Source organism: Phyllostomus discolor, chromosome 15 (genome assembly GCF_004126475.2).
Source record: "Phyllostomus discolor isolate MPI-MPIP mPhyDis1 chromosome 15, mPhyDis1.pri.v3, whole genome shotgun sequence".
Classification (NCBI taxonomy): domain Eukaryota; kingdom Metazoa; phylum Chordata; class Mammalia; order Chiroptera; family Phyllostomidae; genus Phyllostomus; species Phyllostomus discolor.
The window spans coordinates 26,029,115-26,055,925 of NC_040917.2; the positions used below are offsets into that span (position 1 = coordinate 26,029,115).

Consider the following 26,811-nt stretch of genomic DNA (forward strand, 5'->3'; position numbering starts at 1 on the left):
GCAGACCGCTCATTAAACTTCAAATGAACCAATTTTTGTTTCTTTACAATGCCTCTTGGCTGGAAGCTGAGGTTTGAACCTGAGTTTCCGTTGGCCTGTTCTGACACGTGCAAAAATGTGGGGCATTCTGGGGTGTTTTTCCCAGCAAATGCTGTTTCCCTGGATCCTGCTCCTTGGCTCAGCTCATTGGCAGATTTTTAAAAAAGAAAAAAGAAAAACCCACAAAATTCTCTCCCCACACACCAAACCGTAAATACCCATCAGCCATTGCTCTCAGCTTAGACCTCTGGGCCCCACTTCCGCGAGGGGGCACGGCGCCCAGAGGGGTGTGATGTTCGAACAGAACAGAACGAAAGGATGTGAAACGTCCTCACGCGGCGTCCTTCCTGGGCACATCGCACGTGCACGTGCGCGCGCGCACCCCTGCGCCCAGGCCGTGCACGTGCGCGCACAGGCGCGCGTGCGCGCACTCCACAGCGGTGGCTAGCGCTGCGGCTGCGTCCAGCCCGGGTGTCAGGAGACCTGGGCGCCGCCTGGCTCCCTTGCTGGCGGCTCTGGGCCAGTCACCTCCTCCCCCGAGTGTCTGCACCTGGGACAGGTGGGATTAGATCATCTCCCAAGCACCTGGTGCTCACGACGCTCCTGGGAAAGAGGCTACCTGGCTCCCCACCTCTGCACCCAGCCCCCGGCCCGCCCACGGTGGACCTGCGGGGTGGCGCCCCCTCGAGGCGGATCGCTCACCATTTCTCTCCAGTAAACATCCGAATATGAGTGCACGGGGATCCCCCTGGGATTTTTGTTTTTTTAACGCCAGCGCCCGGCTGTGCCCCAGAGGCCCTGATGCAGTTAGTCCTCAAGCCCAGCCCGAGCGTCCTGTTCCCGTGCCTTCCCTCCCTCCCTCCCTCGCACGCAGACCCGCGGGGACCGCCGTGACACGCACCATCACTCGCTGGTGCGCTCACACGGGCGCGCACACTCAGCAGGCGCAGGGGCCACGCTGCTGGGGCCCGCAGGAGGGTGGACAGGGTGCTGACGAGAGTTGGCTGCAGGGTGTGCGGCGCCCAGAGCTGGGTGGGCCACCTCTGGGGGTTTGCACGAGGCTTTGCGTGCCAGGAGAGGGTTTGAGTGACAAGAGAAAGCTGTCTGGGTGGGGTGGGAACTTGGGGGTGGGGGGAGGAGTCATCTCCTCAAAGGTCCCTCTGTCTGCGCTGCATCTCTCCCCCCCTCCCGCCCCCCGCCCTGTGAAAGAGAACTCCGTGTGCCCTAACAAGGGAGCCACTTGTGTCTTCCAAGCGTCTGTGGGTGAGAAAGCTCAGGGGCGTCAGAGGGAAGCCAGCTCCAGGGATGAGCCATCTGGGAGGCAGGTCCCGAGGTGGCGTGACCGGAGCGCTGACTGACGGGAATGACAGGGGCGTGCCGCTGGCGTCCTGGGAAAGCAGCACCTCCCTGAGACAGCTGCTGCAGGAACTCGGGGTGCTGCGGGGGTGGGGGGCAGGGGCCCCCGGGGACAGGGCAAGGGTTGGGCCAGCTGCCAGGGCCCCTCGGACATGCCATCCTCTGCCAGTGGCCTGACCGCCCTTCAGGAGGGACAGCGGGGTGCAGATGGTGACCCGAGAGGCGGGGATGGTCCTGGGGGTACGCTGCGTGCGGGGACCACCCCCCCGACCACTCCTGGACTGGGGATCCTCCCCAGGTGGGTGGCCTTGGCTCTGGAGCAGCGCCAGGCCGCTCTCTTTCCCTGTTTACCCCACCCACCTGGGGGGGGGAGCCTGGCTGAGCTGGTCCAAGGACCCTGGCCCTGTGGCTGGGCAGGGGCGCCCCACCACCCTGTACTGAGAAGACAGGCGGCCCCGGGGGGGCGATCAGGGCCAGTGAGTCAGCAAAGGCTTCTAGGAAGTTGGGGACCAGGTGGAGAAGTGAAAGTTGTCACACCTGGCCCTGTTACTGTTGTGAAGAGACCCCATGTCCTGGCTGTGGGACTTGATTTCCAGAGGGTAGTGACCAGACCCCCAGGGCCCAGAGAGGGAATGTGGCTTCTGTTTCAGGAGCAGCTCTCTTCCAGAGAGAGGTCGCCTCCCACCCGTGCCCTTGAGCTATGAGGCTCACTGCAAGGGGTGCCTTCAGATGTCTAATGTCTCTGAACACACCTCCCACAGCCTGGGGCCCAAGCACATCCCCCTCTGCCAGAGAAGCCGTGATGGCTGGTGTGATGGCAGCCTTGTTCCCACAAGGAAGCCAAGCAGAGCAGCTTAAGGTGGGGGTCAGACAGTCCGAGCCCTGGTTTCACAGGGGACATAGGGGGGCCATCAGGGGCTCCCGGGAAGGGCCCGGAGGCCTCGGCCCCACTGGAAGAGAGTTATACCCCACACCTGCCACCACCCACATCAGCCCTGGGACATGGGACTGGCATTCCAGAGGTGGCCCTGTTCCCCTCCAAGGCAGGGAACGCCCGCCAGCCCCGCCCAGGGAATGTGGGAGCAGCGGCAGGCTGGGGCGGGGAGGTGCTCCCTGGTGGCCGAGGGCGCGTGACTTGACTGTGGACAGGTCCGCCTGGACCGAGGCAGAGGCCCGGACACCGCCTCCCCAGCAGGGCCCTGTCCATCACCACCCCAGATTTTCCACCGAGCCGCTGGCTGACCCACACCTGCCCTCCGGTGGGAGCTCCCTGCTCGTGGGCTAGAGCCAGGTGAGCACGGGCCTGCCAAGCCCTGCGGCGCGGAGGGAGGGGGACCGGCTGGGCTGGGCGTCTGGTGCGGCCCCTTCCCGGGGCGGCCGAGCCCCGGCCTCGCCCCCCATCCTCTCCTGACAGAGGCCGCCTTTGCAGGGGGGCAGCTGCAGGAGAAAGGAGGACAACCAGCTGCCCCCCCCACACACGCTCAGTGAGGAGCAAGACTCAGTCAGAGGCTCACAGGCATGTCCCCCGGGGAGCCGGGGCCAGCTGGGCCTGGAGGCCCCGGGCAGGCAGCGGGGGGCCGAGGTGGCTCTGCTGTCTGCACTTCCTCCTCGTAAGGACCCTGGACCCTGGAGAAGAGCCGCCGGGCTCCTCCTGTGTCATTGTCATCCTCAGCCAGGGGACCCCGGGGCCACATGGGGTGTCCGGGTGCACAGTGGCCACCCCTTCTTCATCCGAAAGAGGAGGCTGAGGCTGCAGGGCGCACCCGACCTGCCCACAGGCCAGGGCAGCACCAGCTCGAGCACCTCTAGGCTCCCAGGGCCCCAGCGACGGACGGCACTGAAGGCTGCTGGTCCTCCGTGGCGGGGGACAGGGGTCAGGAGCAGCGTCCTGGCCTCTGAGCTCTGGGGGCCATGCGACATTCCACAGAGGAGGTGGCACCAGACAGCGACCCCAGTCCCCCCGCCCTAAGGGTTTGGGGGTCTGAGCAGGTGGGGCAGGCGAGGGAGGGGCTCCCTTGCCAGGTGAGCAGCCCTCACCTCCCGAGACAGGGTCTCCACCGCTGCACCCCGGTGAGCACCTCAGGAAGGGGGGGTGGTCTCCCCCAGGAGGCTCTCATGGCCCCAAAGAGGCCGTCATTCTACCAGAGCGGGGCCCAGCCCTCTCTGGTGTCCAGCTCTGGTGTCCAGCTCAGAGGTGTCCCTCGAAGGCAGGCAGTGTTGGGGGTGGAGCGCCGGCCGGGCGGGACCTGGGAGCAGTCGGCAGGACGGCCGGTTGAGAAAGGCTTCCCAGAGGAGTGGGATGTTGAGCTCCCCTTTGACACGTGGGCCAGGTGGGTGGTGGAGGCCGAGGAGAAACCGCCAGCGTGGCAGGCGAGGGCACGGCCTGTCCCGGGCAGCCCTGTGCCGAGGACAGCAGGGACTGCCCTCCAGGACCCCCGCCGTCTGGGGAAGGGGGGAGAGCAGAGGGGTGGCCCCTCAGGAGCCCAAGTCCAGTCTGACTTCTGGGAGGCAAAGCCATTTCGCCGCTAATGACCCTAATGACACTCTGTCCCCTGCAGAGCCTGTCATTTGCGGGCCACCAAGCACTCCAGAAACATTAATTAGCCCTCACTGGGACCTCTGAGGGTGGGGGCAACCCCCCTCGCCAGCTGGAGCAGCTAGGAGATGCAGGGGGGGTGCGGGAAGGCCCCTCGTCGCCGGGGGTCCGGGCTGAGGCTGGAGCCAGAGTCCCGTCCTGGAGCGGCCCCTGACCTTGAGGCTCCAAACCTGGCATGTCCAGGTCCTGCCTGTCTCCCCTGAGCGGGAAGCTTATCTTTGCTGGATGTGGGGTCAGGACTCCCTGGAAGGGCACCGAGGTGCCCCCGAGGACTCCTGCCATGCAGGTGTCAACCTTCGCCAGGAACAGGGGCCCAGGGGGTCCCCAGGAGAGGGCTGTCCCTGCCCTTGTGGGGCCTGCCCTGGGCCCTGCCGGTGGGGGGCCTGGAGGCGGGAGACAGGGCTTGCAGCGTGGGCCCAGCCCCTCCTCCTCCTCCTCCGGCTCAGACCTGGACTCCTCGGGGGGATGGGGGGTGGGTCCGGGTGGGAGCGGTTGGTGGGCCAGGGCCTGGGCGGCGGGTGAGCAGCAGGGCCAGCCCGCCCTAACCCTGCCTCTGCCCTCAGGCTCCATGTACGACGGCCTGGCAGACAGCTACAACAACTACAACAACTATGGGACCGCGAGGAGCAGCTACTACTCCAAGCTCCAGATGGGCAACGGCTCGTGGGGCTACCCGGTAAGGGGCGCCTGTGGGCGGGCGTTTGGGGTCCGCGCCGCAGGAGGTCGCGCTGTGGCCAAGGTGGACGGCAGGGAGGGGCCGCACGCGATGAGACCCCGGCTCTGACCGGGGCCCTCGGTGCGGCCAGTGTCTCCTGGGGCTCGCCACGCACGCCCCGTGGGGGCCGACGGGGCATTTCAGGGCGTCTCCCAGGGATCCGTGTGAAGCCTCGAGGAAGGGATGTTGGCAGAGCCCCTCGAACCACGTCTGATGCAATCACACACGGACGTGAATTCCTGAGCCCCTCTGTGGGTTCGACTAGACCTTCCCAGGAAAATTCCAGGGGGCCTCCGGCTTCAGTCTGTGCTGATGACAGAGCAGGGGCCCTGGAGGGGGCCCCGAGGCTAGAGGACTCGGCCAGCTAGACCCACCGACCGAGAGGCAGGGAGCGTGGCTCGAGGCCGTATGTCGGCCACCCTGGCTCCTAAGCCCAGCTCTGCAGCTCGGTCAGCTCGGCTGCCAGGCGGGACCCCGCCCCCCACCCCCCGCCCCCCGCCAGGCCACAGCCCGCCCCCCTCCCCCAGGCCTCAGCCCCCTCCTGCGCACGGTGGGCGCCACACAGGCTGCCTCGGGGGGCTATCCTCAGGATGAGATGAGATGACACACGTGCACACACACCCGATTTCATCTGTCTTAAGGTTCGTTTTTGTAATTAGCACGGGTGGAGACGAGTCTAGATCCTTCGATCCCGGCCCCTCGCTGTCCTCCTGTGTGGTCCCCACGGTGTCTGCCAGCCCCCCAGCCCTGCAGTGGCCATTTATTTTGCGATTTCAGCATCAGCTCAGGCCATGATTGGAAACTCTTTTTATAAGATTTTGTTTATTTTCAGAGAGGGAAGGGAGGGAGAGAGAGAGAGAGAGAGAAACATCAATGTGCGGTTGCTGGGGGCCATGGCCTGGAACCCAGGGATGTGCCCTGGCTGGGAATCGAACCTGCGACACTTGGTTCGCAGCCTGCGCTCCATCCACTGAGCTACGCCAGCCAGGGTAGAAACTCTTTGACGAGGCCCTGGAAGCATCGCGCAGGGGGGAATGGAGGCCGCTTCTCTCCGAGGGGCCCCAGGCCCTCGGTAGCGCCCCTCGGAGGTGCCCCTGACCGCTGGGGTCCTGGGCAGGGGACAGTGGGCGGTTCGTGAGGCAGGTGTCGTTTTGTTGTCGGTGAGGTTTCTCCCTGCCTAGGTTGTTCTTGGGGCTGACGCTGGAGGGCCGGTGTTTCTCCTCTGGCAGTGGTGAGGGACTGAAGGGGAAACCCACCGGGCTGCTGCAAATGCACTTTCCTGTTTTTTGTTTTTTTCCTGCCTCTTAATGGCGGCCGACACCGTGGGCTCAGCATGAGCACAGAGACCGAGGCAGGTCAGGCCCAGGTGTGAGTCGGGGCTTTGGCTCGGAGTGAGTGGGCTCCACACGGACTCAGCTGGACCAGCGGGGGGTGGGGAGGGTCAGGTCAGGCCAGGGAGGGGCCGGCAGCTGCGGTCCCATCGCGCTGACGGTGCAGATGCTCCCCGAAGGCTTGGTCCCGGCGCCGTGACCCAGGCGCACCTCTGAGCTCCCCTGGAGGCCAAGGCTCCCGTCCGTCAAGCGGGAACGTGCAGCCCGGGTGTGCGCTCCCCTCACAGGGCAATGCCGTGTTGCGTTCACGCCCAAGGGTCGCCGACCTGGTTACACGCGTGAGGGCTTCCCACCGAGCACCGTGAACGGGGCCACGGGCCCACGGCGAGCGTTTCTGCTGCTCCGTGCGCTCCAGCCCACCGGCTCCCGGGGTTCCGGGCTGCCCCCACCCCTGCCCCACCCCTGCCTGTTGTCCGACCACCGGGGACAGCCCCTTCCCTTCCCCGCACCTGAAGGCCCGCCCTCCTCGCCCGCCCTTCGCTGGCAGGGCGTCAGCCGTGACTCACCTCGGGCAGCCGCCAGGGCACGTCCCGGCTGCTCTCGGCCCAGGAGCGGCTCTGGTAACGGCGCGGCGCTGAGCACACACAGGCCTCGGTGCGGGGGGGGGGGGGTGGGGGGGGAGACGGAACCCCTGGCACGGGAGCCAGAGCCACAGTCGGACCGGGAGCGGGCAGGCCACCGGGGCCGGGACCCGGGCACAGGGACAGTGGGGGAAAACGGGACAGAGGCCCCAGCCCCTGGGGAGCGAGGCCCGGGGGAGTGGACACCGCCTTCACCCGGCCGTTCCCTCCCCTCGTGGGTCCCGAGCAGCTCAGTGGGCACGGCCTTCGCCCTCCGTGAGCGGGGGTCCCGCCGGGAGAAGGCCCACAGACAGGAGGGCTCGCCCACACTGCCGTCACCCTCCCGCACCCCATCTCTCTCTGGACCCACTAACGTTGCTGACGGGTGGTCACCGTGTCACCCAGGAGCCGGGAGAGTGGTTTTCCCTCCCTGGACTCCAGCCGCAGGGCTCAGCCGTAAGCCCTGGCGCGGGTCGGCGTCAGGTGTCCGGAGGATGAAGCACCGTGTTGGGGCCACCCTTCTGCTGGAGGGTGCTGGGTGGCTTCCCCGAAACCCACGTGGAACTGGGTGCCTCGTGGGCGCACTCGCACCCAGAGGCCCTGGGTCAGGACTTTGTCCCGCTCATCCCCATGACAGACACAGGGGAGGCCCCTCCGTGACCCCCCGGGGGCGGGGCCTGGCTGAGTGACCTCACACCGCAGGCGTCACTGGGGAGGGGCAGGGGGGTCGAGCTGTCAGGCCCCCCCATCATGGCCCTCGGTGCCTTCCCAGGTCGCTGAGACCAGGAGGAGCTGGAGGCGCGGGCAGGCACGACCCGTCCTCCAGGCTAAAGGCGGACTTCCGTCGCGTGGGTCCGTTCTCGGGGAAGCGGAAGCAAGGGGCCGGTCCTCATGTCGGGGTGGGGGGGAGGTGACCTGGGTTAGGACAGCAGCCCCCCCCGTGTCCAGCAGCCGCAGCCCCGACAGGCTCTCCTACTGACAAGTCCAGGGGCATCGCTGCCTGGGATCGCCCGTCCAGCGGCATGAGCGGTGAAGGGTCATCCGTGCCCTCCCCGCCGGGAGCTGCTCCGTGGTCAGCCAGGTGCTCTGGGCCAGGGCTCAGCATGGGCCATTGCCCGCCCAGCGCGGCCACAGCCGGTCAGCGGCCCCGAGGGGCACGGTCCCCAGGACCGGGCCTCGGCCCTGGCTCTGTCCTCTTCCCTGGCTTTGTGGCCCTACGTGACACCTGGGCTCACTAGTGGTGTCTCCCCCCGCCCTTCTCCCTTGTACTTGACCAAGGGACAGGACAGCACTGGCCGATCCCACCAGGAAAGGGCCCGGATGGGGCCAGTGCCCCCTGGGGGCCTCCCTTGCAGGCGTGAGGCTGGGTCACAACAGGTCCCTTGGGGGCAGCGAGACCCGACCTCAGTGCGCCCCGGGCAGCGGGGGACTTGGAGTGTCCGCAGGCGGAGCCCTGGGTCAGGGGCTCAGAGCAAAGCGCACGGCAGGGAGGGAGAGCAGCCCGCGGCCAGCGCAGTCGGGCCCCGGGGACGGCCTGCCGTGGAGGGACAGGACCTGGGCTTCGGCCAGAGACCCTGGGTCCGAACCTGCCCCTGCCCCTTGACCAGCTGCTGGCCCCAGGTGCTGAGCGTCCACAGCTCGCCACCTCTGAAGTGGGCAGAGCCCCCATCACAAGGGGCAGTGAGGGCTGTGGACGCGACACTCAGGTTAGCCGTGGGCGGCCAGGGTCCTCAGCTCGGCTGGGCTATCACGGACCGGGGACCTAGGCAGCCTTCCACTCTCCAGACCCTGGCTCTCTGCCCATGCAGAAAGCCGGGCAGCTGGGCCAGATCTGGCAGGGTTCTCACCAGGGGGTGGCAGGCAGCTGTGGCCGGAGCCCCCCCTCCCACTGAGAGGCCCCCCTCGCCGCACTTCCGCCCTGATCTCAGGGGCCAGCCCAGCAGCAGCTGCCTCACCGCCCCCCACCCCCCGGCTGCTGCTCCGAGCGCGAGCGGTGGCTGCGCCTGCCAACCCCGAGCCCCTGTGCCAGCACCTGACTCACTGCCACCCGCCGGGGAGACGGGGGCCCCAGGCCCTCACCCAACAAGCAGAGACAGCGACCGCACCTGCCGAGGGACAGAGTGTGCCCGAGAGAGGAGAGTCGGGGGGCTGCTGCTGCCCCCCCACCCCCCCACACCCCCCCGACACCCCGAGAGCAGCAGCCTGCTCTCAGTGTGTTTTCACGGACTCCTGGCTGAGGCCGGGGGCACTCCCTGGGTGTCAGCCGTGGCAGGAGCTGGGGCAGACGCCCCTGCCTGTAGTGTCCCCTGAGGATGAGCCCCCTCCGCTAGCCACTGTCCACTGGGGGGCAGTGCCTGTGAGTGAGAAGCCCCTGCTGCCCGGGGGCTGAACGGGAGAAGCCCCCTCCTGTGCTCATGTCCCCGAGTCTCAGGCCCACCGCCCCTCCCGGCTGAGGTCTGGGTGAGGCCTGGGTGCAGGGTCCTCCCTCACTGGCCACAGGTATACCGTCAGTTGCCCCGCCCAGCCCCATGTGGCCCTGACACCCCGTGTCCTGTGTCCTCGCTTGGAGAAGTCAGAAAACGTAGCCCCGTCAGCACCGTGGGCTCGCAGCGGGGGTCCAGGGGGGCAGCATGCTGCCAGCAAACACGTGCACGAGCTACCCACGGGCCACCCCAGGCGCAGGAGAGCAGGCGGGCTCGTGGCGTGGGGACGGCTGTGAAAAAGGGGGGGCCGCCTTAGCAGAGAGGGGGGGCAGGGGCTCGGGAGAGAGGCTCCTGGGGCTGGCGCTAGGGCTGGCTGCAGTGGCCCGGGGCCTCCTTTTGGATGCACCACCAGGGAGGGCAGCTGGGGGCCTGTCACCGGCTGCCTGGCCTCCCGTGACCAGGAGCCTCTGAGCCCGTGAACCCACGATGCCCCTCTGGCCGAGCTTGCTCGCTGGCCGCCCTCTCCTCCTGCCCTGCCAGGAGCACCGGCCTCAGGAGGAGGCGGACTCTCACCTGTCACTGTCCTGAAGGGGCCTGGGGGGGAGCGGAGGCCAGGCAACTTGGTCTGAGCATCCAGGGAGTGAGGCCACTGCCGGGCACTCGGTGCAACAGCCGTCTGGCTGGTGGAGGCACTGGGCGGGGGCGGCCCGGGACACAGGGTGCGGGGGGCCCTCCCCGGTGGCCCCCAGGGAGGGGGCCACTCTCCTCGAGGGACCCACGGCCTGACGGACGTGAGGTCCATCCAAGGGGGTGGCCGTGGGTGCCCGGCCCGCGTCCTCACACTCAGACCCAAAGCAGAGCCTCCGGCGCTTCAGAGGGGCCCTCGTCCCTCCGGCCTGACCAGGACTCGGCCCCTCGGCCCATGAGTCTGTGCGTCCTTGGGTGGCAGGGCACCAGCGGGACGACCCAAGCCACAGGACGAGAGGCGCTGTGGTCAGATGGCAACACTGCAGCCCGGCCCGCTCCCACCGGCCCATGTCCTCGTCTGCAGGGGGCGGGGGACCAGGGGGCCTCGAGCCTCGCCTAGCCCTGGGCCCCGCGTCCTGGAGACTCGGGGGTGAGCCCTCGGGTTCTGGGGTAGCCGGGGACTGTCAGCCTGCAGCGCTGCCCAGCCCTGCCCCCCCATCTCCAGTGGCCCTCACTTGGGGGCACTCCAGTCTGTGGCCCCCCCATTTAATAATCCTGGAGGGGGTGCCACGGTTTGAACACGCACATAGTGTCCAGATGCCCCTCCCCCATTTGCTCTCTCGGTCTTTGGGAGGCCGGCAGGAGGGCCGGAGTTGGCGGCCAGACTTGGTGTGCGGGGAAGTCACGCTGCAGAGGAGGGTGGGCTCACCTGGTCCCTCCCAGGTGGGCTTTGTGTGGGGGAGGAGGCGCCGGGGCCCCGAGAGGAGAGACTTGGGGTCTCTCTTCCGCCAGGTGAGGGCAGGTGGGCCAAGGCCGGCATCAGAGACGTGAGGACGGACAGACCGCAAAGCTGGAGGGTCCTCTGGTGCCTGTTTTCTGGTTCCAATTCCCCTTGTGACACCGGGCTCAGGGAGACCCCAGCAGGCGGGCGGGCGGGCGGGCGGGAGGGCCGTCCCCACCCTGAGAAGGGAGAGGCCCGGCCTCCCTCAGGGCCCCGGCATGTCCCTGCAGAGGCCTTCCCGCCAGAGAGATGCTCACTCAGCTGGAAACAGAATGGGGGTGGGGTGGGGCTGAGAGACGGCTGGGGAGAGAAGCAGCTTGGGCTCCTGGGGCCCGCCCCCCACCTCCACCCGCACCCACGGGCACAGAGGCGGCCGGTGGGCCTTGCGCCCAGGCCCCGAGCCAGGCCGATGTGTGGGCAGTGTGGGGTCGTGCCCCCAGCCGGCAGCTGTGCTCCTCCTGTCCCCGGGGTGGGGGGGGAGGGCCCTGTCTGTGGTCCCTGGGAGGAACCGTGGTGGGGGTGCCCCCTGCTGGGTGCCCAGCCTGCAGGGCCTCCTAGCCACTCAGACCTGATTCATGCCACCAGACTGGGGGGCCGAGTGGCTGGAGGACGGACTCGGGGAGGGGACGTTGGAGACCGGGTCCTGGCTCCGAGGCCACCACGTCCCCGCTGCGTGGCCTCACCCAGCCCCGAGTTCCCCGGGCTTCCTGTGCTCGCAGAGACGGTGGGGAGGCGGGAGGGCAGGGTGCTGCGCGGCTCCCGTGAGAGGGTGCTCGGGGGAGCTCCGTGCCGGTCTGGGGGTTGGCAGGGTGGGTGTGTTCGGGGACCACCCTGCCCCAGCCCCCGCCCGCGCCCATGTCGGCAGGCGGCTTGCACGCGGGACTGTGTGTGTGTGCATGTAGGCACTCGCCCTCCACGCCCAGCAGGCATCGGGACCTCCCAGCAGAGGGGCTTGTGTGCCCTCCGCACTCTACACAGAGGGGCAGAGAGCAGGGCCCCCCACGGTGGCACTGCCGGTCCTGGCCGCAGGGGGCGCTGCTCAGGAGGGGACAGGGACCGGCACACCCTCCCGCCGAAGGCCCACCTCTGGTGACTCGGGCCCAGCGGCAGCCTCAGGCTGTAGAGCCAGCAGCGCCCCTGCCCCCGGCCCGAGCTCCCGGCCTTGGGCCCAGAGTCCCCCCCCCAGGCAGTGCTCGCTGAGACCAGAGAGAATCTGTACTCTCCAGACCACCGGGGAGGGCGGAGCAGAGCGGCCAGCCAGGTGCCGACTCCCCCAGGCCTCTCTGTGACTGGCCAGCCCCGCCCAGACCTGGCCCGAGTCCCAGGAAGGTCCAGGGGCACTGAGCGGGGAGCCCCAGGGTGATGGGTCCTGTCCCCGGCCCCAACCCCAACCCCCCCACCAGCTGGGCAAGGCCCTCTCTCAGGACGGCCCTCCCCAGGCAGGAGGACCCCGAGACACCGTGCGCCTCGTTGTCCCGAGGGGGGCGTCGGAAATGGCCCCTCCGGGTCTCTGCTGGGCGTGTGCGCGGGTGAGGAGGGGCAGGGCGCGCCCCCGGGAAGCCGGTTTGGCAGCCCCGCCTCGCCGGCAGAAGCCGGTTTCGCCGGGGCTGGTGTCCGGGCACCAGACAGCCCTTTCATCTGGGCCTGCCCCGCACACCCCTGGAGCCCAGCAGCTTCCCCCTGGTCACCCAGGCTGGACATGGCTGTCTGGGCACGGCCGGCCAGCTGCTGCCCCCCAGGCCGAGGGGCCCAGGGAGGGCTCGTGCTGGGCCTCCACGCCGCTCCCCGAGTGCCCCGGGAGCCGGGGTGCCCGCACCGCCCGCAGCCCGAGTCCCCGAACCCCCCGCACAGACGCCCTTCTGCGGAGGGCCATGGGCCCAGCCCTGTCCTGGGCCCAGCGAGGGCCTCCGTGTGCAGAGTGCCGGGCGATGACAGAGGCTGACAGTCCCAAAGGGAGAGCAGGCAGGGCCTCGGGTGGCCGGGTGCGACAGTTACCAGAGATGCCCAGAGCAAGGCCGGTGGGGCGGGGGCCTTGGAGAACCTCAGGCCGGGCCTGGAGAGGGGGGTGAGGAGAGGCCCCCGGGGGGTGGGGGGGCGGCTGCCTGAGCCGAGGCAGGGAGGCCTGGACAGGCTGATGGCACGGGCTGGGTGAGCAGTGGGCTGGGGGGGCCCGGCCAGGGCGTCGGTCCTGTCCCCAGCAGGGAGACAGGCCCCCCACAGACCGGGGCTAATGAGGGCTCTGCCCGAGGAAGGCCAGGGAGCCGGCCCCACCGGGCAGGCGCCGGCCGCAGACTGGGTGGGGCGGGTGGGAGGCACTGCAGCAGCCGCCCGGTGGAGAGCCCCGGAGAGCCGCCAGGCTGCGTCCGGGCCCGGGAGGGGAGGGAGGACAGAGGAAGCCCCCCCTTCCGCCGTGCAGTCCTCGGCCACAGCGCTGCCCCACAGCCCCGGCTCTGTCAGCGGGGGCCTCCGCACGCCGGGTGGGCTGCGCTCCGCGCCTCGAGACCCTGGCGCCGACGCCGACGCCACTTCACCCGGGTCTGGTCACGTGCGGGACTGTCCCCTCGCCGACAAAACGAGGGGGCTGGCCTCGAAGGGCTCCCTGGCCTCGGAGGAGAGGAGGGGAGGAAGGTGCTGGGCGGGGTGCTCTCGAGTGGGGGTGCAGTCCACACCCCGAGAAGGGAGGGGACGGGGCAGCAAGCCGGGGGCTCACAAGGGCCAGCTCTTCTGCAGAGGGGCCCAGCCAGGGGAGGCCCCCGTCTGGCCCACCCGGGAAGGCAGGGCCAAGGGTGGGCTCCCCTGAGGAGCCCCCCGGTCTCCCAGATGGAGACGCACCCTGGGCCCCCCTCACTGTCCAGCCCAGGCTGCTCTGTGATGCAGGGGTCAGCCTCTCCCCTCCGGAATGTTCCGACCTGGGGCCCCTCCCACCTGAGGCTGAAGTTTCCCAGGGAAGCCTGAGACAGCCAGACAAGAGGGGGGTGTGTGTGTCTCACTGTCCTTTGTATTCAAAGCGCGGACGCTGCCAGCAGATCCCTATCGGCGTGTGGGGGTGGGGTGCCGGCCTGGCAGAGCGCAGCTCCTGCCCGCCAGGCGCACGCCGGCCGCCCGGCTGCAGCGGGCGTGGACCACCAGCCTCTGGTTTTCTGAAACTAGTGAGGCCTCCTCCGTGGCCCCGGGGGTGGGGGGAAGACCACCCGTGTGGACCCCTTCCGGGGCAGCCACCCTGTCCAGCCTGGGTGCCAGCGGGACACGGGGGTGCCTTGGAGCAGACACGGTGCGTGTGCCGAGTGGCTCGTGACCGCGTGTCCACGGGTTCTCTGGGCACAACTACTGCGGCAGCCGGACCGGGGGACACCCTGAGGCCCACCGGGTGCAAGTGCCCGGCCCAAGGCTGCCCCCCGGACACGTGGCTCAGCCAGAGCCGACCCCGGGTGGTCGGGCCCCAGAGCCGTGCTCCCGACCCGGAGCCCCCTCTGCTGCGGGCGTCTCAGCCCAGGGACCTCGAGGGGCGCGCTTGGGGCCCCACTGTGCCCCCGCCCCCTCAGCCTGATAGAAAGAGGGGCAGGCAGCATCGCTGGTTCAGCCAGGACGCAGGCCATCGGTGCAGGGAGGGCTGGGCGGCGGCCGCCCTCAGCCTCCCCCAGGCAGTGCAGCCCACCAGCCGCAGGGAGGCCGGCGGGGGTTCCCGGAACAGGGGAGACCACTGGCAGGTGGCAGGCGGGGGGCTGGGAAGTGCGGGCCACAGGGGTGTCCCCACCTGCCCTGCCACACCTGGCCCCCGCCCCCACCCCCGCGGGCCGCTCCCTGTGGGCAGGGCGGCCCTGCTCCTGCCCCAGCCAGCGCAGCGAGGCCCCGGAGCCTCCGGGAGCTTACTCAGCAGGATGGCCCGGGCGCTGGGCTGGGGCCAGGGCGGGACTCTGGGAGCCGGTCAGGCGGCGGAGATGACGACAGGCAGTGTCATTGACCGAGAACAAGGGCGCTCCTGTTGCATTTCCATGTGAGGCCTCGCCGGCTGCCCTGTTAGGGAGTCCTCTGCTTCCCCCTCGAAAGTGCCGCCTCACCCCCCTCCCTCCCACGCCCGGGAGAAGGGAGGGGGGGCGGGGCCTAACTGAATACTTTGTGTGTGATCTGCAAGGTGTGCATTCCTGGGGCGAAGGCTCCCAGAACGGCCCCTCTCCTCCCTCTGCCTGTTCCTGCCCCATCGCCCTCCCTACACCCACACGCCCGCCCCCTCGGGGGAGGTCGGGGGAGGAGGCCGCCTGCCGGCACCCAGCAGGTGTGCGGGTGGCGTCCAGGGGCGCGCCGTGGCCCAGGCTGGCAGTCCCGGCTCCCGAGTCCGGGGGCCTGACGGGGAGCTTGGCCCACGGGTGGGTGGGTGCTTGCTCTCTGGGGCTCTTCCTCCTCCTGGAGCCCGTGTGGTCTGGGGTGGAAGGGAGTCACCCCGTGGCCGGACTTCCCCTGCACACTCACTCACACTTGCACACACATGCACTCACACACTCACACTCACACACTCACGCACACAGGTGGGGCAGGCAGGCTCCAGGTTGCGGCCCAGGTGAGTCCCCAGCGCACCTGTGTGGGGCCGTCTCCCCCGGCTCCCTGCTGACGCTCCCGTCTCTGAACAAGTTGGCACAGGCAGCGCCCGGCCGCGCTCTGGGAAAGTCCTCTGTGGGCGGCTGGCTCCCAGCTCAGTCCCAGCTCAGTCCCAGCTCAGTCCCAGGCTGGTCAGGCTCCGCCTGGGCACAGGCTCCCAGGCCGGCTCCCCTAGCCCCGGGGGGGCCTCACTGTTCCGTGTTTTCCCGTGGGGCCCAGTGTCTGCCCAGCCTCCTGCCATGAGCCTGACAGGGAAGCCCAGGGGCCCCCAACACCCCCTGCCGCTGCCCCCGCCCCATGGGTGCAGGTGCCCCCGGAACAGATGGCCCCGGAGCGGGCGGCTGTTCCCCCTCCGGCCTCTGATGGGGACCCCCTAGAGGGCCCGCTCTGCTCGGTTCCTGCCCTGCAGAGGGGGTGTGGCAGGGAGACCACCACGGGAAACCCTGGTGGCCACCGTGCCGCGTCCAGTGGCGAAGGAAGGCCTGCGCCAGAGCGAGGGCTTGGGGGGGACACGGGCTCAGGTCCCACGGCTGTCCTTCCCTCCGTGAGCCACCGTCGGGGCCTCAGGCCGCCCTCCCAGGCGGGGCCACGTGCAGCCGCCAGAGAGAAGCACATTGCACAGGGCCGCCGGTGCTGCGGCATTAGACAGAGCGGTCCCTGTCGGGCCGGGCTGCTCTCCGAGACGACGGCTTCGGTCCGCCGACGTGGTCTCACGTGAGGGGCCACGGCCCACAGTCCTAAAGATGATGCGCCAGGAGGGTCCCTGCCCCCCAGCCCCTCTGGGGTCCCGCGAGCGCCGCCCTGGGGCCCGGGGACCCCCGCTGAGCCCTCGGCCCCCTCTCTCTGGCCAGATCTACAACGGGACCCTCAAGAGGGAGGCGGACAACCGGCGCTTCAGCTCCTACAGCCAGATGGAGAACTGGGGCCGCCAGCACCCCCGGAGCAGCTGCCACGCAGGCAGCGACATCTGCTTCATGCAGAAGATCAAGGCCAGCCGCAGCGAGCCCGACCTCTGCTGCGACCCCCGGGGCACCCTGCGCAAGGGCACGCTGGGCGGCAAGGGCCACAAGACCGCCCAGAGCCGCTACAGCTTCTACAGCACCTGCAGCGGGCAGAAGGCCACCAAGAAGTGCCCCGGGCGCCCGCCCTCCTGCATCTCCAAGCAGGAGCCCGTGTGCGTCCCGCCCACCTCCTGCAACAAGGACGCGTCCTTCAGCCACTCCCGGGCCAGCTCCAAGTGAGTGCTGTCGGGCAGGGAGGCGGGGCCTGGGCTGGGGGCGGGGCCGGGGCTGGGGGCCGGGAGGGTGCAGGGGTAGGAGACCTCCACCTGGTGCCCCGCAGGGAGCTCCCCAGCTGGGAAAGACCCAGCCTCTGTCCCCAGGGAGTTCCGGGTTCCTCCCCGGGGTGTTTCGAGTGTGAGAGGGCCTTGCACACAGAACACAAACACTAACACACATGGGCTGAGTGCTCGGGCTCTGAAGGAGTCGCACGGAAGCTAGCTCCAGCAGGCGAGCTGGGCCAGTGGTCCGAGAGGTGTGTTCCTGCACCAGTAGGAGCCGAAACCCTGGGAATGTGGAAGGAATGCCAGTTCTCGGGCCCCGCCTGGATCAGCCCTGGGGGAGAGACTGGCAGCCTGCACTGTCCCACACCCTGCAGGGACGGGACTCGTCCACAGTTTGATGCCTGTGGATCTCGGGCATCTCAGTCCGGTTCTGAGAGTGGGTAGGGGTGTGCCCGGGTGGGGAGGGGGCACAGTGAGGACCAGTCTCTCAGGGGCAGACCCTGTGAGGGCCTGGGGAGTCAGGCCCGGCAGAGCCTGGGGATCAGGCTAAACATAGGACATTGCTGGGTTCACGGCTCGAAAAAGGTCGGCTGTCCGCCGTTCTGCACATTTCAACCGAACAACCACCCTGGGGTAGCAGTCCCAGTCGTCCGTCCTGACCCTGCAGCACAGAGAGGACACGGGGGGACACAGAGGGGACGACACAGTCAGCCGGGCTGAGGACGGCTCGGCAGGGCCACGGGTGTTGTCAGGTGGTGGGTGGGGACGCGGAGGAGAGAGCCGGCTGCGGGGTCCCTCACTGGGGTCTCCGTGAGAGCAGCCAGGGTCGGTGGGGAGGCGGCAGCCCTGAGGGTGGGAAGGAGGAGTGGATGTGAGGGTTTTCATGTCCGAAGAATTAGCCAGGCTTGGGCATGGGAGGAAGGAGAGATGGAGGGATGGACGGATGGATGGATGGATGGATGATTATGGCAGATGGGTGGAGAGAGGATGGACAGTGGATGAATCATGGATGAATCATGGACGGAGGGATGGACGGATGGATGAAGGGAAGATGGATGGACAGACAGACAGAAGATGGATGGTGGGTGAATGATGGATGAATCGTGGATGGAGGGATGGACGGATGGATGAAGGGAAGATGGGTGGACAGACAGACAGAAGATGGATGGTGGGTGAATGATGGGTGAATGGTGGACGGAGGGACCGGAGGAGGGGAGGCGGATGGGTGGGTGTGTGGGCAGGTTCACGGCCATTCCCTTCCACGTCCCGGCACCAGGCACAGGTGAGCACGGTGGCAGAGCGGGTGGGGAGCTTGCCTCCAGGGCAGGCAGAGGTCCCTTACCTGCTCGATCGTTGGCCCTCGGCCAGGGCCCCAGCCCCGTGGGTGCTCGCTGTGGGGTGTGCCTCTCCCTCCCCCGGGGGGCAGTCCCAGCGCTGTCCCCGGGTGGGCCCGGCTGCCTCGTCCTGGCTCTCGGGGGAGTGCAAGGGGGACTCCCGAGTCCCCACACCAGGGCCCCCGTGACCCGCGCCCGCCGCCACCCCTCGCAGGATCTGCAGCGAGGACATTGAGTGCAGTGGGCTGACCATCCCCAAGGCCGTGCAGTACCTGAGCTCCCAGGACGAGAAGCTGCAGGCCATCGGGGCCTATTACATCCAGCACACCTGCTTCCAGGATGAGTCGGCCAAGCAGCAGGTACCTGGCCGGGCTCTGCACTGACCGATGGGTGCGGGGGGCATTCGCCACGGGCTTCTGCTCACGCTGCCCGGCTGCTGCCCCGGGACAAGCAGTGCGCTGGGCAACACCCCCGGCCGGAGCCGGGCGGCTGCGCCTCCTGGGCAGAGCAGAGCGCTCTGGCCAGACAGACCTTCCCCGGGTGCCCCCCATCGGTCGCTGCCACTTCAGGGGCAGCTGCGGGTCCAGCAGGAACCCCCGACGAACAGGACGACGTCCCACCCTCAGCCCCGTCACCCACTCCCTCTCTGACTGTCCATGTCCCTCCAAATCACCGGTGGTGGGGTTCGGGGCTGGGCTGAGGGGGAGGCCCCCACAGGGCCCTGCACTCTGCCCGGGAGGCTGAGGCACGAGCTTCCCGGGGAGTCCGGGACGCGTCTGCCCTGGCGTTCCCAGGGCACAGGGAGCCCCTGGGGGAGGGGGGTCTCTGTTGGGTCTGTCCTGCTTTAGGGGCTCGAAGTGTGCCACACCCATTCTCTCCTCCGGTGCCCACCCCAGACTCCAGAGGGAAAGTGGGGTGTCGGGGTCCCAGTCCCCCTCCTGGCTCCCGGCCGGGCCGTCACCACCCCGTCGCACCGCTCCCTCCCGTGGGCGGGCGTGGGTGTTTCCGAGAGCCCGTTCCCTGACCGGTGGCGCCCCCGCCCCCAGGTCCATCAGCTGGGCGGCATCAGCAGGCTGGTGGACCTCCTGCGCAGCCCCAACCAGAACGTGCAGCAGGCGGCGGCCGGCGCCCTGCGCAACCTGGTCTTCCGGAGCAGCACTAACAAGCTGGAGACCCGGAGGCAGGGGGGCATCCGGGAGGCCGTCAGCCTCCTGCGGAGGACCGGGAACACGGAGATCCAGAAGCAGCTGACCGGTAGGGAGCCCGGCCACGCGGGCGAGACTGCCGTGAGGGCAGGGCCGAGCCCGGGCTCATGTCCTGGGCCCCCACCGCACCAGCCCGGGGGGTCCAGGTGGGTCGGCCCAGGCACTGTGCAAAGTCACAGGGGGTCAGGGTCTTTCAGAGGATAGTGGGCCAGGCGTGGAAGGCTGGTGTCCAGCCACAGCACGTCCGGAGCAGACCTTGGGGCTGTAGGGGAAGGGGACAGGGGCCCACAGGTGGTCCGCATCTGCCCCGTGTCCAAAACCACACTGACCCTGAGGGCGGGGCCCAGAAGCAGCCCCTCTGCAGCCTGGACTGGATGGGGGCGCGCCTGAGACGGGGGCAGGGCGCCCGTGACCGCAGGCCTGGGGCGTTAAAAGGGTGTTAGGGACTGGATGTGACGGTCCCTCCTGAAAACTGCCGGCCAGTGCTCTTGACCGCCTCCCATGGGCAGCCCCTTGACCCACACAGAAAGCTCTAGAAGGCCCCATGGAGCAGTGGGACAGGAGGCGGGGCTGGCCGGGGCGAGCGGGCAGGTGACGGATGCCCCAGGGGCTCACTGGCTGGAGTGCACCGGGCGGCCCCTGGGTCCTGGGTGGCCCCTGAGCCCAGCCTGAGCCCGCCCCCCCCCCCGTCCCCCCCCCAGGGCTGCTCTGGAACCTGTCGTCCACCGATGAGCTGAAGGAGGAGCTCATCTCGGACGCGCTGCCCGTCCTGGCCGACCGCGTCATCGTCCCCTTCTCCGGCTGGTGCGACGGCAACAGCAACATGTCCCGGGAGGCGGTGGACCCTGAGGTCTTCTTCAACGCCACCGGCTGCCTGAGGTGAGGGCGGAGGGCAGGCGGAGGGGGCTCCGCGTCCGGCCTTGCGCCGCCCCCACCCCAGCAACTTCCTGTCGGCCGGGGCTGGGCCGGGCTCGGCACAACCCCCCGCCCTCGGGGGCCGACCGGACAGGGCTCCCCACTGCCCACCACTCCCCCGAGGGGCCCCGCAGCCTTAGGCGTGACCCCGGAGGGGAAGGCCGGCACCGGACCACCCAAACTGGCACCGTTCTCCCTCCCCCACCCTCACCCCGAACCCCGGCCTTTCCCGTGCCGGGAGCGTGCGGTCCCAAAGACGGGTCTTTTGGACGGAGGTCGACTCTGGTTGCCGAGTCACCTCCAGGCCGTGGGGCCGAAACCCTGTGCACCAACATGGGCGTGAAGCTGGCCCTTCCTCACCCAAAGTGCCCCGAGCTCCCTCCCCAGGGCTGGCCGCCTCCCTCTCCTTTGCTTCCCCCCTCAGCCCCTTGCCCCCCTTCAGTCCCGTGTGCTGCACGTCCACCAGGCCCTCCGCCCCTGCTCACCACCCCCGCCTGTTGCCCACTGCTGCCCCCTCCCTCCCTCCCTCCCCCCTCAGGAACCTGAGCTCGGCCGACGCCGGCCGCCAGACCATGCGGAACTACACGGGGCTCATCGACGCCCTCCTGGCCTACGTGCAGAACTGCGTGGCGGCCAGCCGCTGCGACGACAAGGTGAGAGCGCCTCCCCAAGGGGGCCCCTCCACCGGGGGCTGGGGGGCGGGCGGCTGGCCCCTGTGCTCCGGGGGTGCAGCCCACCCGGCCGGGCCCCCCGACTCCCGGAAGTAGACCCCAGCAGGGCCGCACGCCCAGGGAGAACGGCGGGCCTCTGGGGACAGTGGTGCGCAGTCAGCTCTGGGTCTCCTGTCCGTGAGGACGGGCCAGCACTGTGCTGTGGGGGGCTGAGGACCTGTGGGGACATGGGGCTCGGTGGCTTTGAACCCACAGAGGCCGGGGCTGCTCCTGAAGGCGCCTCCCATGACCCCGCCCCCACCCTGTCTGCCATCCCGCTGGGGGCCGGGGGCTCGGCCCCCATGGGCACTTTCCGAGCGTGTCCTTCCCGGGGCCCAGCAGCAGCGACTTCAGCCCCATGTACAGCCGGGGTGGGGGGTGGGAGGGGAGCAGGGGTCCCTCGGCTCTCACAGGCAGGCCCGAGGGGCCCTGGGAGCGGCGGCCGGAAGGGCGGGCGTGTGCCGGGAGCCCCCCAGGCAGCTCCATGGCTGCTCAGGCGCCTGCGCTCTCGGCCCGCAGTCCGTGGAGAACTGCATGTGTGTGCTGCACAACCTGTCCTACCGCCTGGACGCTGAGGTGCCCACCCGCTACCGGCAGCTGGAGCACAACTACCGCAGCACCTACACCGACAAGTCCTCCACCGGCTGCTTCAGCAACAGGAGCGACAAGATGATGGTGAGCCGGCCGGCCCCGCCCCCTTCCCCTGAGAGCCCGATGTGGGGGCGGGGGCGGCAGGGGGGTCCCTGCAGACGGGGGTCTGCGTGCTGGGACAGAAGCAGCCCAGACCACCCCAGGTCACACGCTCCAGACCCCTCGGCCCCCGAGTCTGCCCGTGGTCTCCCGTAGCCCTGGGGTTCGGGGTGACCGGGACTCTCACCCCTGTCCACACTGGTCGCCCTGGCCTCCAGCGTCTCCAGGTTCCCCAGAGTCTCCCCGGGTGGCCCCAGAGGAGGGACTTCCTCCACAGGGCACGAGGGTGGCATCCAGGCCGGGGCCTCCTGCCCCTGTGGGCCCAGGGAGGGTCAGGCTCGACCTCTGTGGGGGTGGGGAGCATCGTGGAACGGGACCCAACAGCAGGCTCACCGGGGAGGCCGGGAGGGTCGGGTGGAGGCCAGCCACGCTGCCCGAGGGACGGAGAGGCCCTGTCCTCAGCCCGGCCCCAAGGACCATGGCCAGTGCCTCCCTCCTTCTCGGCGGCAGCAGGGAGGGTGGACCGTGGGCAGGGGCCGCCTCAGGTCCCTCGGCAGGACCCCGGCCTCTGAGGTGCGGGGGCAGCATTCGTGGGTTCGGGGTTCGGCCCCCTGCGAGGCTGCCCGCTGACCCGCCCGCTGTCCTCAGAACAACAACTATGACTGCCCCCTCCCCGAGGAAGAGCCCAACCCCAGGGGCAGCGGCTGGCTGTACCACTCGGACGCCATCCGCACCTACCTGAACCTCATGGGCAAGAGCAAGAAGGACGCCACGCTGGAGGCCTGCGCGGGGGCCCTGCAGAACCTGACGGCCAGCAAGGGGATGGTGAGGGCCCCTGCCGCCCACGGTGCCCCCGCCCCTGCCCCTGCCTCGGGTCCCCCGCCCGGGGCGGGCTGCCCCCTGCCAACCCCGGCCCCTCCCGTGTCTTAACACATGGGGGCTGGGGGCCTTGCTCTGCAAACCAGAATGCGGGGTCTGCCGCGTGCCCAGCTCAGGGAGAGGACGGGGGACCGGAGGTGGCCCCCCGGGGAGAGGGGTGGTGCCCGGGCGCCTGGCGTCCCCCAGTGCCCGGTGAGCACACGGCCACCCGTCTGCAGCTGTGTGGCCAGCGTGAAGGAGGGGGCTGCCGGGTCTCCCCTCGGGGTCACCGGCCCCCTCCTCCCCCACGGGGCCCGGGTGGCCGCGGGCGGGGTCCTCACCCGGCCCTCCCGCGCAGATGTCCAGCGGCATGAGCCAGCTGATCGGGGTGAAGGAGAAGGGGCTGCCGCAGATCGCCCGCCTGCTGCAGTCGGGCAACTCGGACGTGGTGCGCTCCGGGGCCTCCCTGCTGAGCAACATGTCCCGCCACCAGCCGCTGCACGGCTTGATGGGTGAGGCCCCCGCCCAGGCCGCCCCTACCGGGGGGGGGGGGTTGGCATCGCCAGACCCCACTTTCCCGAGGCTGCCAGGAGGCCCCCCTCTCACTACTCCCTGGCATGAGCCCCCCTGGGGGGATGCTCGGGGGTAGGAAAGGGCGGGTCTCCCAGGATGGCCTGCAGGCGGGCACGGTCCCGCCTGGGTCCCAAGCCCCCCGGGTGCTGGACAGGAGCCTCAGGGCCTGCGCCCCGCAGCCCCCTGACCCCAGGCCCGCCCCACCCACCCCCCAGGGAACCAGGTGCTCCCAGAAGTAGCCCGGCTCCTCACCAGCCACACCGGCAACACCAGCAACTCGGAGGATATCCTGACCTCGGCCTGCTACACCGTGCGGAACCTGATGGCCTCCCAGCCGCAGCTGGCCAAGCGGGTCTTCTCTGGCAGCATGATCAACAACGTGGTCAACCTGTGCCGCAGCAGGTGGGCAGGCCGCAGTGGTCCCTGCCCCGCCCCCAGCACAGCCCCGAGCTGGGCAGAGCACACGCGTCCCCGAGTGGGGTGGGGGCAGCCCCGGCACGGTAGCCCAGTGCACCCAGCGCACCTTGGGTCTGTGCGTCCAGCAGCAGCCAGGCCTCGGGGCAGCGCCTGTCTCAGCCAGGGGCCCCGCAGTGGGGGGGGCTCCATCCTGCCCCAGGGGTCTCTCTCCCTCAAGGACACGGGCATGGGGTTCTGTCCGAGGGTCCGAGGGTCCGGCCGGAGGCGGGGTGCGGTTCCTCTGTCAGGCACCCCGGGGCCCCCGAGTCTCCAAGGCCTGGCGGTGGGGGTGGGAGGGAGGCGGGCCATCACCCACAAACGAACCTTTCTCCCGCCCGCCAGCATCTCATCCAAGGCCGCAGAAGCCGCCCGGCTCCTCCTGTCCGACATGTGGTCCATCAAGGAAGTTCAGAACATCCTCAGACAGGTGAGGCCCCCTGCCCGCCCACACTGTATCCCTGTGCGAGCCGAGTCCCCTGGACCGGGGCGAGCGGGAGAGGGGAGGGGGGCGCGAGTCTGGAGGGAGCTGGTGACCTCGGGGACCCCAACGGCCGCGGTCTGTCCCCTCGCAGCAAGGGTTTGACCGGAACATGCTGGGGACCTTAGCCGGGGCCAACAGCCTCAGGAACTTCACCTCCCGCTTCTAAGAGAGGGCCGCCCGAGCAGGACCGGCTTGCAGGTGAGCCTCGGCACCCCTGGGTGGGGGTGGGGGTGGAGGGTGGGGGGTTTGGGGGGCGGGGTTCCAGGCCCAGCAGTCTCAGCCAGTCTCGGACCCAGGGGCCAGCCCCAAGCTCCCCAGGGACCCAGGGGCAGCCCTCGGTCTGGCCGACCAAGGGGACAGCTGTATAGGCTGTTCGGCCAGGGCACCGTGGCCGTCCCAGCCTGGATGTCAGGGGTGTGTGATATCCTGGCAGCGTCTGAAGGCCAAGGTCTGGGCCGAGCTGTGGGGTCGCAGGGAGTTTGCACACGGCCCCACCCGGGGGTGCCGTCCTCGGGGTCTGTGGGGCGGGGGCCTGTGGACAGGACACATCTCTCTGGGTTGGAACAACCGCCACTCAGGCCCCCGCCTTCTGCAGTCCACTCCCACCCCTGCCCGTGCCCAGGGTCTGTGACTGAGGCTCTCGGCCCTAGCGTGCATGAGGACCTCCCAGGAGCGTGCCCAGACGCACGCCCGGGCCCCACCCCGGCCTCCGTGGCTCCGGAGGGGAATGTGCGTCTGCACGCAGGCAGGCCACGTGTTCCTGGCACGGGGAAGCCGGGGGCACACGCAGACACCGGCAGGCCACCAGAGGCGGCCCCGCTGAGCAGCCTCTGCGGAGAGCCAGGGGTGAGGGCCCCCTCGAGCTGCCAGCCCCCCAGCGCCACGGGGGGTCCCGTGCGCCGGCTGCAGCAGCCGGAGGGTGGGGAAGGGGAGGGGCCTAAGTCCACAGATCTCACGGGGGAGGCCGGGGTGCCCGGGCTGTGCAGGCAGGGTGCAGGCAGGGTGCAGGCAGGGCTGACCCACTCTGCTGGAGCCGCCCCCCACCCCTGCCCGGCGACTGTCAGGCCCGCAGGTGCACCCCTGTGGCGGTGGGAGGGGCCTCTCGGTCTCCCCAGGGTGCTGGCCAGCGGGCCGGTCAGTACCCGCACTCACGGGAGGCCCCCCTTTTGCAGATGCCACACGACCCCCAGGAGGGGCCTCAGGCCTGGCTGGAGGGTGGCTCTGGCCACCGGTGCAGTGTTTGGAGACGTTCAACGTGACGAGAACAAACTTGGAAGCTGACGAAGATGGAACCATTTTTAGATTTTTTTTTTCCCTTGGGAGAACTTGCAAGCACTGGGGGTGGGCGGGGTGGGGGCTGTTCTTGAGTTAAGCGGGCTTTTTCTGATGTCAATACTTCTTCTGCTCAGAGCTGGTACTATGTATGTTGTATCGCGTGCGTGTGCGGCACACGCATGTGCACGCGACCGCAGACGGCGGGGATTCCGTCGGGTTGTCCGACTGCCGGTCAGAGGCGGTAAAAGTGTCTCCTGCTTCCCACTCACAGTCCAGGGCGTCACGTTGAGGGGGTTGCCACGGGGACCGTCTCCGGGGGCGGCTCTGCAGGGAGGCTGGCTGGCGTGGAGGGGCTCGAGGTTCTCCCGGGACAGTCTGGTGGTCTGACGGGGCCGCCGCCCCGCAGTGCCACAGCACCGGGCTGGGCGGGGCTCGGGACCTCCGCCAGGCTGGCCCCGGGGGGAGGGGGCCGTGCTCCTCGGAGCGGACTCAGCCCATGAGTGTGAGTGTGACCGCACTCCCCCGCGGGCTGGACACCCGCCTGTCACAGGAGAAGAGGGCAGGAGTGGTGCTCAGAGCCAGAGCCAGAGTCGTCCAGGCAGCGGCCTGCGGGGGGCACAGGCTGCGGCCCCCCAAGGGCCATTTAGACATTCGCCAGAGGGTACGCCCCCCCCCAACACGCTCGGGCGCCTGGGCACCTCAGTGAGGGAGGGCTTGGGGCTCAGGACCATTGGAGGAAGGGAGGGAGAGTCCCCCAAAGGGACCATCCTGTCTGGCCACCGACAAGCCCACGCCCCAGCCAGAGGTCCCCACCTTTCCCTGAGCCCCAGCCAGCCCAGCCAGGCCACCAGCTGTCCCCGAGAGCCCAGCCTCCCGTGCATTTCAGGTGGGGAGCGGCAGGGCCTCCCCTCCCCCAGGGAAAAGCTTGCTGTAAATAGGCTTTCATGTGGCAGTAACAGGGCCCAGCACCGGGGTCCAGGACTTCCTGCCCCAGCCTCCAGGCCGCAGGTAGGAGCTCACCGCCTGGCCCGGCCCTCCTCCTCCCACACAGTTCGAGGGGCCCCCTGCTCGCCCCACACCCACCCTCCGCCCCCACACTGTCCCTGTCCAACCAGCAGTGGGGACGGGCAACACCCTTCGAGGCTGAGGGTGGCCCCGTTGGAGACCCGACACCCAGCACAGACCTGGGGGGACAGCCGTGTGACCCACCAGGCACCCTCGCTGCTGGGGGTCCCCCGGGAGGCCCTGGCGCACCCCCTCCTGGGCCGCACAGGTGAGCCGTGTCCGAGAGGGCGTCCTGGAAAGGGGTCCAGGGATGTCACCCTCCCTGCCCGTCCCCGGGGCCCAGAGGGACTCCTTTCTGTAGGAATCAGGACCTGTGGGGGGGACAGAGCTTGTCCTCATGAGCGGGCGCCGTCCCGGACGAAAGGGGCGGCGGGGGTCCCGCCGTGGTGGGTCTTCCGGCTGACCAGACTGTCCCATCCAGGCGAAGGCGCCCCGTGAGGCCAGGCCCGATTATTTTGGCGGCCTCCCTCGAGCCGGCCAGCTGGCCCATCCACTCTCACTCTGGGGGAGGCCCGGGGAGGAGAGGAGGGGCTGAGGGTGCAAGTCCCAGAGGAGGGGCGGGGGTGGGGCTGCGTGTGACAGCACCCGCCCCCCACCGTCCCCACAACCAGGGCCCTTGCTGTCAGGGTCAGTGCCCAGTGAGGGAGGACAGCGAGCAGCCAGGCTCTCGGGTCCCCAGTCCTTGCCCCCGAGCCAGGACCTCCGGTGCTTAAGACACACCCGTCACCAGCCAGCAGCCCTGCCCGCTGGGGACGGCAGGGACCAGGGGGGCAGTGCAGCCCCCACGCCTGCCCCAGGCTCAGCCGCAGTGAGGCTCACTCTCGCT

At 69.5% G+C, this 26,811-nt stretch overlaps 1 protein-coding gene across 1 annotated transcript in view; it reads left to right on the top strand.

The window, feature by feature from the left end:
* The window catches only part of PKP1 (plakophilin 1), a 29,764-nt gene extending 3,479 nt beyond the window's left edge, over positions 1-26,285 (top strand). Inside the window, exons 2-14 of the mRNA XM_028531285.2 lie at positions 4,555-4,667; positions 15,993-16,378; positions 17,972-18,116; positions 18,804-19,011; positions 19,664-19,841; positions 20,416-20,530; positions 21,107-21,262; positions 21,926-22,102; positions 22,494-22,647; positions 22,924-23,110; positions 23,507-23,591; positions 23,737-23,843; positions 24,818-26,285. Of these exons, the coding sequence (XP_028387086.1) occupies positions 4,555-4,667; positions 15,993-16,378; positions 17,972-18,116; positions 18,804-19,011; positions 19,664-19,841; positions 20,416-20,530; positions 21,107-21,262; positions 21,926-22,102; positions 22,494-22,647; positions 22,924-23,110; positions 23,507-23,591; positions 23,737-23,811 (1,979 nt within the window). The 3' untranslated portion in view covers positions 23,812-23,843; positions 24,818-26,285. The remainder of the gene's footprint in view (positions 1-4,554; positions 4,668-15,992; positions 16,379-17,971; positions 18,117-18,803; positions 19,012-19,663; positions 19,842-20,415; positions 20,531-21,106; positions 21,263-21,925; positions 22,103-22,493; positions 22,648-22,923; positions 23,111-23,506; positions 23,592-23,736; positions 23,844-24,817) is intronic.
* The last annotated feature ends 526 nt before the right edge of the window (positions 26,286-26,811 follow it).